The sequence below is a fragment of the Podarcis melisellensis genome, assembly GCF_964234715.1.
Source record: "Podarcis melisellensis genome assembly, chromosome: 12".
NCBI classification, from domain to species: Eukaryota; Metazoa; Chordata; class Lepidosauria; order Squamata; family Lacertidae; genus Podarcis; species Podarcis melisellensis.
Genome location: NC_138544.1, coordinates 47,149,646 through 47,162,732, shown reverse-complemented (window position 1 = coordinate 47,162,732; position 13,087 = coordinate 47,149,646). Strand labels below are relative to the sequence as shown.

At 40.5% G+C, this 13,087-nt stretch overlaps 1 protein-coding gene across 2 annotated transcripts in view; it reads right to left on the bottom strand.

Moving 5' to 3' along the window:
- Positions 1-3,626: 3,626 nt before the first annotated feature.
- Positions 3,627-13,087, bottom strand: part of NCAPG2 (non-SMC condensin II complex subunit G2) — a 35,579-nt gene continuing 26,118 nt past the window's right edge. Inside the window, exons 24-28 of one of the 2 annotated variants that reach the window (XM_081931529.1) lie at positions 11,546-11,692; positions 8,418-8,521; positions 6,114-6,211; positions 5,126-5,228; positions 3,627-3,966 (exon numbers count right to left, since the gene is read on the bottom strand). In XM_081931529.1, coding sequence (XP_081787655.1) covers positions 3,915-3,966; positions 5,126-5,228; positions 6,114-6,211; positions 8,418-8,521; positions 11,546-11,692 — 504 coding nt within the window. In that variant the 3' untranslated portion in view covers positions 3,627-3,914. Of the gene's footprint in view, positions 3,967-5,125; positions 5,232-6,113; positions 6,212-8,417; positions 8,522-11,545; positions 11,693-13,087 lie in introns of both variants that reach the window. The other variant, XM_081931528.1, reaches the window with a different exon arrangement.

The window sequence follows — 13,087 nt, the reverse complement described above, 5'->3', positions numbered from 1 at the left end:
CAGAATGCTGCGGTCATTAACACTAGAGACAAGAACCACAGCCAACAGTGGACAATCAGCTTGGGACACCCTCATTCTTCTGCTTTTCTTCAACCGTGGTACAAATCAGTGGGCCTTGATATAAAGATCACACTAAATCCAGCTATTGCCGTATTACTGGCTAGGTTACAGGAGATGGCTTTATTCTTTTCTGGGAGAAGAAAGTTAATTAGAGTTTGTGTTAAGCTTCAGTTAATTTAGCCTATCTTAAGCTTTTTCTTCCGTTAACTTGTGGGGAGAGGCAGGCAGATTCCAGTGAAGTTGACTAAATTTATGTGACTGTTGTACTGTTTAGGCCTCCGCTGAAGTGGCTCTGAATCAATAAAAGAATGATCTATAGTATAACTTATACCATTAGGATTTAAATTTTCCACCACTAGAAGTGAGAGTGAGCAGAGGGCCCTGGCTTTTAAGTTATGCTAGTACAGTTGTACCTCAGGTTACATACGCTTCAGGTTACAGACTCCGCTAACCCAGAAATAGTACCTCGGGTTAAGATCTTTGCTTCAGGATGAGAACAGAAATCGTGCTCCGGCGGCACAGCAGCAGCAGGAGGCCCCATCAGCTAAAGTGGTGCTTCAGGTTAAGAACAGTTTCAGGTTAAGAACGGACCTCCGGAATGAATTAAGTACTTAACCCGAGATACCACTGTATTCCTGCTAGCGATGGTAATGCTTTTAGGCATTTCAGTACCTGTTCCCCTCTGCAGAGGCAGGAGACCTATTAGGATGGTCTGTCCTCAGGGGCTGATGGATACAGTGGATTTCCAGGCAGCTCTGGGGGGTTTTCTGGCTAATATGACTGGCGCTCCTGTCAAAGCCCTGCTCAACAACTGGAACATCCAAATGGCTCAGGTTGTTGACGCAATCACCCTTGAGCGCCATCTCCTGCTTTGTGGAGCCCGCTTAGATCCCTGGTATACGCCAGAGCTTAGGGTGAGGAAGCAAACTGGGGATCACTCTTACATGAGTAGAGGAAAACTTGGGTCAAATGCAAATGATCACTGGTCAAGAAAGAAGAGAAAGGCATTTGAATATTCCTGAGTTTACATATTATCAATCATTGTTAGGAAGAGTACCTCTTTGTAGATTAATTTACAGAGATAGCAGCCAAGACCAACCATAACCTTCCTGCCATGCACACCTCAGCATTAGCTTTCCAGGCCGTATGGAGATTTCTGGAGTCAAAGAACCTAGCTATGGAATATTTCTAAACAGCAGCGAGGCAGAGTAGCACAACAAAATGCTTCACAACAAAGGTCTCCTGTAAACTGATCTTAGAGAAAGATCCCAAACTGGCCACAGTAGTTCAACTGAATGGCACTGAATGGGCACAATGGAGGCAGAGAAGTAATATCAATTTTCTGCCATAGCCACCACCCAATAAGCTCTAAACTGTGTTCTGCACTAGGTTCAGTTGTGTTTCATCTTATTTTTTCCATTTGTACTGTATCACTTAGGAAACATTCATACTTGCATTTGTAGTTTTTTTAAAAAATCCACAGAAAAACCAAATGTTTAGAACAAGCCTCCTATCATTGCTAGCATCAGCTCAAGTAAAGAGTGCTAGAGAAATTTTCCAGTGTTCTATTCAGAACATGGAAACAGTGATTAGTCCTACAAATCTGCAGATAACGCTCCTTCTTGACAGTATGAACAATAGACTCATTTTAAAGCAGAATGGCTTCCATTAGTCATTCAAAGGAACAAAACCAAGAAGGAGAGTCATGTTGCACGCAAGACAAGAATTTCAAGCTATTTTGTTTTAGATTAGTGATACAGTTCTGTTGGTAGCAGAATTCTGAAATTCTGTTTGCATCAGCAAAAGGCTGAAGGAGACAAATCCCTGTAAGACTCCTAGGACAACAATGAAAAATTAATAATTTTCCGCAAAAAATGCAAGAAACAGACAATCCTGGGTATAATAAAGGAACGATCTTGAGTCAAGTCTATGGGTGCTTTGTATGTAAATAGTTCATATGTTCTATATAAGAAATGTGGAATAGAAGCTATTTGGAAATATAGGAAGTGATGCAGAACACTATTTGTACCCAAAACTCCCTAGTCCCCCAGCCTTTGACAAGACTCAAGAAAATAAACTGAAAATGATTATAATTTGAAGACTAGGCCAATTGGTTTTAGTGGTTTTGCTAAGCTGGGAAGTTCATAAAGGGTCTGTCCCAAACTGATGTGCTTCAGGATGCCAAATGCCCAGCTTGGGTTTGTATTAATGTAGCTGTTGCATTGAGGAATCAGAAAAAGAAGTAGAACCCATTCCAATGGGCTATCATTAGGAACAATCCAGTTTGTTTGGAGTAGCACCTTTCATCAAGGAGATATGGCAGGATAAGAAAATAATTCAGAGAATGGCAAGAAACAAAGTTCTAAGGAAAGGCTGGAGGAACTTGTTACACCTTTTAATGTTAGGTATTTTTTTTTTGTATGTTCTTTTTATGGCTCTTTTGTGGCTGTCAGAGAGTGCATGAATCAATTTTCTGCTTTCTCTCCAGAAAACAGAGAAGTAATTTCAAAAAGTGACAGCGCTTTTTAAAAAACAGCAACTGTGGTGTAGGTGCAGGGATGGAAAGGAAACCAAAGAAATAAAATGCATGCTATATTTGCTAGAACTTGAAGAGCTCCCAGAATGCATGAGAAATGATGACAGAACTTGCTAAGGAGACAGTCCCTAAAGACGATTCCCAATGATGCTTTCCTGCAGCAGTAAACACAGGCCGAAGTAGGAAGGTACTCACTCCACATCACACCCCCCAAATTCCCAAAATGTATTCTGCACAGGCTCAGATGGCCAATGGAAGGCCACCAGTTACAGGTAAGCAACCTGCTTTGGTGGGAGGGGTGGACTTCTGCTTTCCCCCAATCTTAAAACTATAGCAACATTAATTCCATTGCAGACAAAATTGGTTCCCAGTAGACTAGATCTGGTCTCATAAGAAGCATGCTGCAATGTGGAGCAAAAGAGAAATAGAATGACTACAAGGGAGATGTTTCTTTGTGGGTGTCCTTTTGCTAGATTGGCATCTACTTCTGCCTACAAGGCCTCAGACCAGGGATGGGAAAACTATGGCTCTCCAATGTTGTTGGATGACAACTTTTTGACCATTGGGCCATGCTGGTTTGGGCAGATGGGAGTAAGAGTTCAACATCATCTGGAAAGCCACAAATTCCCCACTCCTATTGTAGACAAAGAGGTACCATTTGCCAATTAAGACAAATGGAATATTTTCACTGGCATGTGAAGATGTAAACCTGTGAATGTGCATGCAGTAGCTGGGGGAGACTATTACAGAAACCTTTTTAAAGATTCAGAATGTCATAAATATGCTATCAGAATAAGTCAGTAGGAGTACCTACCTATACTGGTGATTGCATTACCTTTCAGAAAATATTACTCGGTATTTAATAACGGTATGTGAATTACCATATTAAAATTAAGACATTTCTTACTTAACAGTTACATTCGATGAAAGATTTTGGTGCTGATCAAGCATGCCTCATGTGAATCGACCGATGTTTGCATAGTGATTTAATGTAAAGATCTGGATGCCATTCAAAAGAGCTTTTTAAAAAAAATATATACAAAAGATAACTCAAGGATCTAAGCCATATTTAAAGCAATGTACAAAAAATACTTTAGCATTTAAAAGTGTTTCTTCACAATTCTTACAAAAATGAATGTACAATTTGATTTTGTCTTTAAAGATTACCTATGGAAGCAATCCCATGACAAGGAAGCACAAAGCAAAGCGGCGTGGTTTTCCCACTCAAGGCAAAACACTGCACAGTTAAGTCATTTGGCTCTCAGGAGGGGTATATTCATCTTCACTGTTTCCTTAGTTTATATAAATAGTTCCATGGTCAAGGACTTAATATTTCATCCAAAACATGCATAGCCGTTTCATAGAGGGTTCTGAAAACAAGAGCAGGGAGCAGCTGTGTAAGTTACACAAATGACTGGCAAATGAAGAGTTTTCCATTAACTAAAACATCTGCTTACTATGACATTTCTGATACTCTTATGCAAAAGTATGGATGTCAGATTAAAATTAATTGCTTCACAGCACTATGAACTGGGTTTTTTACTGATTAGATTTATATCTCCTAGTCAAGGCCCCATCCTGGTGATCTTCCTATGCAGCAGTATAAGGTTTTCTGCAACGAAGAGCTTATTGGGAGAGCATTGAGCTTCAAACAAAAGTACTCTGTCTCATATCCCCATTCCACACTCTTGAGTACACTGTAATAAGAAAGAAACTTGCACAAGATGCTAACGGAAACAAGCCATGTTACCTTTGATGGATTCCTAAGATTTTAGAAATTTGATGCATTCTCACAATGAGAAAGATACTGGGGGTAAAGAACTCAAAGTCTTTATTAGCTAGCTCCAAGTATTAAGAACATTGTTTGTTTATTAACATTGAGGGACGTGGCTAAGTGTATCCATTTGCAAATGGCATTGGCTGGAATCTTTTAAAGAATTAAGTAACATACTGATCACTGAATCAAAAACCACTGATGCATCTATGTATTTGATCTCATCTTGCATGACCTAATAAGTTCAATATACATGAAGTATGGAGCTTTGCTGCTAACATATAGCTGCATGTGTTGTTCAAAAACTAAACAAAAAAACCCCTTTAGAATTGCAAGAAAAAACTGAAAAGCATTTCTTTCTTTCCATGCTCTGTGTGGGCCTCAAATAACTTATTACTCAACAAGATAGCTCAGTCGAGAGAGGACTAGATTCTGAATCTTAGAGTCATCAGTTCAAGCTCCACATTGTGCTAAACGATTCATGCATTGCAAAGGGCTGGACTAGATGACCCTCGTGATCCCTTCTAACTTTGCAATTCTATTATGATACATAAGGCCAATGAGAAGGTAAAATCTAAACTGCTTAAGACCAGACTGCTTCATATGATTTTATGTACTATTATTGCAGATGTTCTGATATTTTTAATGAATAGTGGTATATCAATATTTTTGCAAATAAAATAATGCATTACACACCAGCACTAGTATATATCTTTTCTACAAAGCAGAACGTAAACATTCCACCAAAGGTTTACCTTTCCATGCTGCTATCATCTTCCTTGATAATCTCGCTGTACGGTGTTAACTTCCTCTGAAGGGCAGATGCTATATCCTTTATGTATGATGGCCTATGCTTACCTGCTGAAAAACATGATTATGAAAACTAGTGAGCCTTACTGAGAAACAGAAATAGGTGGAACAGAAAAGGGAACAGAAACATTCCCCTAAGGTGTAAAAGTAAATCCACTAATCATGGCTGCACTAAAAGAATCCTTTCAAGCTAGCCATGAATTCAATTGCCTTTTTGAACAGAGGCAATAATTTGTTCTGGGAATCATTTTGTGAAAAATAAATACTACAAGGTATTTGCATTTATACAGAATCTGAAGTTTTCAGTAAGTGTTAGATCTTTGCCTCCCAAAAGAAACCTATTCGGGAAAATGCTAGCAATTGGGTTTTTTACCCCTTCTCCAATAATTTCTAGCATAGAATTTGGCCTTTAACTACCCCCCCCCCCCGCAACACGCTCAGAGTTCATGCTTTCATTCAGCTATCTATGACCTCAAACTCTCTCTTCTGGTTAGTCAGTTAGGATTTTTACCCCAATATGAGTCACTCAACATTTACAGTTGTTAAACCTCATTCTCCATTTTAACACCTATTCAAGCTAGCTTGCAGAGATTCCCTCGTAGCATTTCGCAGTCTGCTTGTGTTTCCAACATCTCGGATAATTTGACATCATCTGCAAACGTGGTTACTTCCCTGCTCACCCAACTTCAAATCATTTTTAACAAGTGGCCTTGGTCCCTATACAGATCCTTAGGAGAGTCATACTTATCTCCCTCTCTAAGGTGAACCAGTTTACTTCCAATGCCTGCTTCTTGATCTTTTACTAGAAAGCTTTAACTAGCAAGCTTATTCTAAAGTCTTTGATGAGGGATTGTCAAAAGCAATTCGGGAGTCCAAAAATTGGAATTAAACTTGTGCAGCTTTCAGTGATTTCAAAGTTTTGTTTTTACTCACCTTTAATTAAAGCAACAATGTACACAGTTGCTGCAATGCTGACAATCCCTTCAATTTCTTCAGACTCAATGGACTCTGTTAACTCCTTTAGAAAAGATCTAAGAATGAACGGAATATGCATTAAATATACAAGTAAAGAGGGGGGGGGACAATAGCTTTCAGAGTTCTTAGGTTTAAGATCCTGTGCAAAACTCTTAATAACTTCAAGGTACTGTTACCAAATCCATTGCTGTCATTTCGCCCTCCCCAGGAACCTCAGAACAGCTACTTCCTTTCTCCACCTTCAGCCCAGCTTTTTTCCCTCACTCCTACCTCAAACTTTCCACTGCAGCCTCTCTAGGCAGACCATAGCCCTAATCCCTTTCCAAGTTAACTCCCTCCGTTTCAGTGTATCTGGGTGAGGAGGTGGGCAAATAGGACAAAACACCGCATCTCCATTCTTAGCATTACAATAATAGAATTCTCGAGTTGGAAGGGGCCATGAGGATCGACTACTCCAACCCCCTGCAGTGCAGGGATCTTTTTGCCCAACGTGAACTCTCGACTCTGAGATTAAGAGTCTCATGCTCTACCTACTGAGCTCTCCCACTGCTACCAAATGTACAATTCCTGACAATTTTCTTAAAATGCACAAGCATTTAGAAACATAAAGTCACCAACCTAGTAGAACTAAATAGTCATATATATAGTTAGAGGGAGAATCCTTCTAGATGTAACCCACTGTGATGGAAACATAAGTAAAGATGACAACATCCTTTGTATAATTCAGCAACTCGTGTCTTATACAAAACTGCCTGTGAACTACCCCCTATCTGGGTGAGGGAAACCAAGTACAATCATATTCAGCTTCTCATGTTGCATTTGAAAGTGAAAATGGCAAAATATTCAGTCTTCTAGGAGTAACGCACCACTGTCACCCAATACACGCTCACACTTTTCTTACTAGGAAATAGTTCTCATGAGAAAGGAAGTGCATTTCAACCCCAAGCTAAACTGATGACAAAGTATGGTTTCAGCAGCAATGGTTACAAGAAAGATAGATTTTAGATTCAAGGACTGTATGTGGCAAAAATGGTAGTTTCAAATGCAACACGTTCCTGATCCCTGGAAACTGAACAGTTCAATATGAGCTCTAAAACTGTGTTTTTTAGATTAATGTTGTCAAATACAGAAATAAGTACAGTATATGAATAGAAGTAAGTACATGAATAATTAAACAGGTTCTTAGTAAATAGATTTCCAGGTTAAATCAAGTATAACAGACTAGGGCATGTCATTTTAGAGGGAGAACCTTAATTTTTGCAAATTTCTTCGGTGAGCGGTCTTAAAACTGACTGTCCGTCATTCTGCTCCAATACATATACTTGAGAAACTGAAGCAACTTGGAAGAGTCTTTGTTCATCCATTTTGTTCAAGGAAATGCATAGTAGAATAGGCTTCAACTAGATAGCTTAAAGCCCGGGATGGGGTGGAGTGGGAATAGCAGTAGCTTGCTTCAAGATAAAGGCACTGACTGGAGAACAGCTTGTCACTTACTGTCAAGGCAGAGACCATGTGGGGGAGGAGAGTTCTAAGGAGGTGGGGTCTTCTTTCCTCTCTCTGATACAGCTGTCAAACTAAGCCAAGGAACACAGCCCAATTGCCTGGGGTTGGGGGCCCCATAGTGGCAATCTACAGTGCATTTTGATGTGGGCAACTGCATGTATCCTGAGTAGTGATGACCAAATATGTATATTTAAAGTAGAACCCATTTTCCTGGATTTTTTTTTATTATTTTTCTTTAAATGTAGGGTGGATCAACATTGCAGGCCTAAAATAGCTCTGTTTGTATTATGTTTGAAGAGTGGTAAAACTAGTCTTCAACATACTAGTGCTAAATTAAGGTTCCAATAAAAAAGAAAGTATAACTAAATGCATTCAGGCTGCCATTATAAAGTGTAGGTCTGAAGGAGCTCTTACCAATTTGTAAAATAAAGGAAGAAAGAAACAAAAAGCCTAGCATAAAAGTTGGCTGATAAGACATGGAGATCTGCCAGTGGATATTAACTGCCTTTGTATCTACAAGGAATTAAAGCTTGGCTCCAGTTCATACTTACCCCACCAGCTCTCTCTTTCGCACGCTCATGTAAAGCACTGCCATCAGCAGCCCACATCACACTCAAGGGTTCAACTGCATGGTACAGGGGAGGAAGGTGCACTTGCTCCTCCGCAATGTGGGCAGGAGTACAAGCAGTGATGCAAGAAGAAATGGGGCTATCTGCTTTGCCGCATACATTTGGGAGGGTGGGGATAGAAAAAACTTACCTGACCACATTTGCTGACTTGTTCACTATTGCCATCAAAATACTTGAAAGTGGGGGGAGGTCTGAAAAAGACTTAGGTGGAGTCAGCTCTTCTGGAGTGGACGCCTAAAGCGGAAGAAACCCAAAGAGACTATTCAGGCAAACTGGAAGTGAATACACAGCAGGCAAAGAATTTTGATACTTTAAGTTTATGTAATATTCAACCAGAACCGGAACAGCCAGAAAAAGAATTACTAGACGTCTACAATTAGGATTTTAAAAAAGGAAAGCTGACAGGCGGAAGGAGCATTCAGCTCCTATTGTTTCGTTACTTGATACCATTATTGAGGCAAAGCATAGAGCCAGCCAATTCTAGCTCAGCCCCTTGCCATGAGTAGTCCTAGAATGTGTACTGGAGATCTTATTTAAATAAAAAAAATTATACAATGGAACATGTGCATGCAGAATACCACCTAATAGCAAAAGTGCAGTTTTTCTAAGGATTAGGAAGCCAATCCATTTTATGAGTGAATGAGAGGTCATGAGAAATGGCTTTGGAAACTGCCATCCCCTTGACAAAAGCAGCACTTGCTACATGACATTATCTCAAACAATACATTAGCAATTGTTGTGGCTTTGATAGGGGAATGCACACTAAGCTGTAACAGCTCTGAAAGGTCTGTTGCACCTGCTGGCATTCAGAGCAGTGTGAAGGTTGACAGTGGCTTAATAGTAAATTTAGGGGTCATAACTAACGGGGAACAGATGGCATGGTGCTTTCTCATTGGGTAGGAATGAGGGGGGGGGGTGTCCACTGACCAGCTTGAGGTCTGAACTGGCAGCTATCACTTGAAAATCTCATTCAAAGTACCATTACCAAGTCCTTCAGTTCTGTGTCCTTGACACAGCCCTTACTAAAGTGTGACTCTTCCAAGCATGCTTTTGCCGTTCGGTTGAGTGAATTCCACATTTGAATGAACAATGATTAAGTGAGGAAAAAAGTATGCATAGGAGTGTGTAATTGTTTTAGAGCTTTTCTAGCACTCATCATCAACGCAGCTACATTATTATTATTTGGCTCGTGTCCTCACAGATCTGCAACTTAACAACAATGAAGCTGCCTTTTCTTGGGGACTTTAGGCTAGGGCCTGGAGAACGGTATGAAATCACATGACAGCTCGTATGAAGCTCAGATCTGGCCTGTAAGCTGTCTTAGATAGGAAACAACTTGGAAGCCATACAATTCATTAGCCACTCTGAGCTCAACCATGAAAATACTACTACTACTACTGCTGCTGCTGCTGCTGCTGCTACTACTAATAATAATTTATTATTTCTATGAAAATGAAATGAAAACAAATTGTGCAGCTCTGAACAGACAGCTGGACTAGATGTGATGTTTCTAGAATTAGCCTTCACTCTACTGGTGTCCCAAGAATTTGCTTAGGTAGTATCCTTTGTATGCTTGAAAACTGCCCGAACACCCCTCAGAATATTTCCCCAAAGACTTGGTTATTCATAGGTCCTTGAGAAACTGGATCTAATACCAGTAAACATGTCACAGAAGAGCTGAGGCTCGGTATATACCCTGGCTGGGCTCCCGGATTGGGGTCCACACCAAACAAAGGGAATGGTAATTGTCAGGATTTCTTGCACAGAAGAGAACAAGGTGGATAACCATTCTTTCTCCCCGCTCCCCAATATATGTCTGGCAAGACATTTATTTCAGATAATTTTGAGCTGCTAAAAAATATCTAAGTGGTATACAAAAACACAACACAGAAAACCTAAGTCTGTATAATAAAAACAAATGCAAACAAAACAAAAAAAAAAAACCCCAGTAAAACATTATTCTAAGAAACAAAGACAGAAATTCAGCAGCTGTGCTCCTCATCCAAGAAGCTAACTGTGATAGCTTTAAGATTTCTGGTGCAGCCTATGTCTCATTTCTTTCTTCTGAGGGGGAAGCACAGAGCAACAGATGGCAAAAGCTAATCAGAAGATACAGTTTAAAATGCTTCTTTCATGGTTGTTAGCAAAGAACCAGGAGGGAAGGTACTGGTCCCCATGTCTCACCTTACAAAAGGTCACTGACAGCATCAAAGTAATAATAGGGACCAAGTATTCCTTTAGCCTTTCAGTTTTGCAGAACGTTCTACATTTTGCTCACTGTAATTTAGCGTGACGGATTACTGCCATGAGAACCTTCAGGCTGAATTTCAATTCCCATAAGAATGATAGTGAGACATGAAGCATTTCTAATAACCTTGAGGCCAAAATCTTTGACATGTAGACCAGTGGTGGTTCCCCACTTACAGCAGACAGCGGCTGCAAGTCTGGAAAGTATTCCACACCACTCTCTCCTTTTCTTCCCATCACTGCCGCTGCCACCTTTATACTTCTTGTTTTAGGTATTGGTCAAGGTGGGCAGAGCCACTCAGAACTCACATTTTCAGTTCAGGTAGAATGAATGCTTGTTAGAAGTCCCCCTCATCCCCGAACAATCTATCCAGCTTTTCTGAGTGGAAATGAACACATGTGGGCTTGAACATATTTTAAAGGCTCTTAGGAAGCAGAGTCCATGGAAAACAGATACTCCTAGCATGCTTCATAGTAGCAGTAGCTAACCCTGTGGTACACTCTACATTAGTTTGGACTATAGCTCCCATAATTCCTGACTCTAATGGCTGATGCGAGCTACAACATCTGGAGGGTCACAGATTAGTCACCACTCTAGACCATCAACTGTATATAAGATGGGGGGAGTAGCATTATTCAAGATAAATGAAAGGTAGTTTGTTAACTGGCACTGGATTTTTGTCGTTATATCTAAACTCTTCCAAAAACTGAAGACAAGCCAGTTTTTCCAACAATAATAAATTTATGGTAAGGTTATTAGACAATAAAAATGAACCACAGTTTTATAGCTGTAATAAAAAGTGCAACAGCAAGCAATTTATATTCACAAGAATAAGATCTTGGATTTATGGTGACATTCTTTTTATAAAATACACTGAGTATACAAGTTAGTACAAAAAATATATCTCAGCACCAATTCACTAATAAACCTGTGCATGATCACTTGATACCTCCCTTTCCCTTCATGCTTACAGAGCATTTTCATAAAGAAAGCAAATCAAAGCCTTGTACCTTGTGTTGCAAGGTGTAGCCTGTCTCGACTACTGTTGCAGCGAGCAGAGAAGAAAGGACTCCATGGTGAACAGCTGGACAAGTCAAAGCACAACACTGAACCACATGTACAAATTCTCGAAGAGGCTCCTGAACAGAATGAATGAACTAGAAAAAATAAAAAATAGTTTTATATTATATTATAATTATGTTTATTTAAATCCGCATATTCCCCAGACTGGAACACAAAAGACAGTGTACACAAATTAAAATACAAATAAAATACAGAAGACTAAAAACATACAGAAGGTAATACAGTAGTTAAAACGTAATTAAAATGCAGGTAGTAAAAAAAGCACATCACTATTTAAAAGCCTGTTGGAATAAAACAGTCTTGGAACTTGGAAATGTTGGAACTTGCCAGCAGAACAAGAGGGTCAGTCTAGCTTCTCTAGGATGGGAGTTCCCGAGTCTGAGAGCACTCTACCAAACATCCCTGTGAGGGTGGCAGGATCAAGAGAAGGGCCTCCCCGAAGGTGTCAGAACGCTATCGGGTTTGCATGGCAGAATGCAGTCCTGGGCCTAAGCTTTAAAAGTCATGAACAGCCCTTTGAATAAACAGATTTAGATTTCTCAAGGATAACACTTTCAGAGAGAACAAGAGTTATGAGGCTCTGTTTTCAGGAGTTTAATCATTTGGGCATAGCTGCACAACTCGGAGCAGAGAAAATCTTCATGAAAGTCGCAGCAGCTTAAAAACATGTACCCAGTAACAGCAGTCTACAAAGAGCAATGAAGGCAAACTGCCTACTTTCATGTGGAAGAGGGAACAAGTCTCACACCCAGTTCCAGCCAGCCCATGCAAACAGTGTAGCATCACTAGATCGTTTGAGAAAGTGGAGGATGGAAGGAAGTACATGCACTTTCCCATGTTGGTACTATGACACAAATCTTAGAATAGTAAAATTAATTAGGTAAAGGTAAAGGTACCCCTGCCCGTACGGGCCAGTCTTGCCAGACTCTGGGGTTGTGCACCCATCTCACTCAAGAGGCCAGGGGCCAGCGCTGTCCGAAGACACTTCCGGGTCACGTGGCCAGCGTGACATCGCTGCTCTGGTGAGCCAGAGCTGCACACGGAAACGCCGTTTACCTTCCCGCTAGAAAGCGGTCCCTATTTATCTACTTGCACCCGAGGGTGCTTTCGAACTGCTAGGTTGGCAGGCGCTGGGACTGAGCGACGGGAGCGCACCCCGCCGCGGGGATTCGAACCGCCGACCTTTCGATCGGCAAGCCCTAGGCGCTGAGGCTTTAACCCACAACGCCACCCGCGTCCCTAATTAATTAACGTGCTCCAATTCTTTGCTGCTTAGAAACAACCCAAATCGTGATCAACAGCCCAGTTCCAATAGTCTGTGCAGAATTATTTTTCCAATATAGAGAGTGTTAAAAGGCTCAAGAAGAAACAGGGTCATGGATCCTTATGAAACTGAAACTACGAATTAATGCTGACAAAGGGATTAAACAACCTCACTGCGAAATGGAAATATAGGAGTCAAGTAGCAG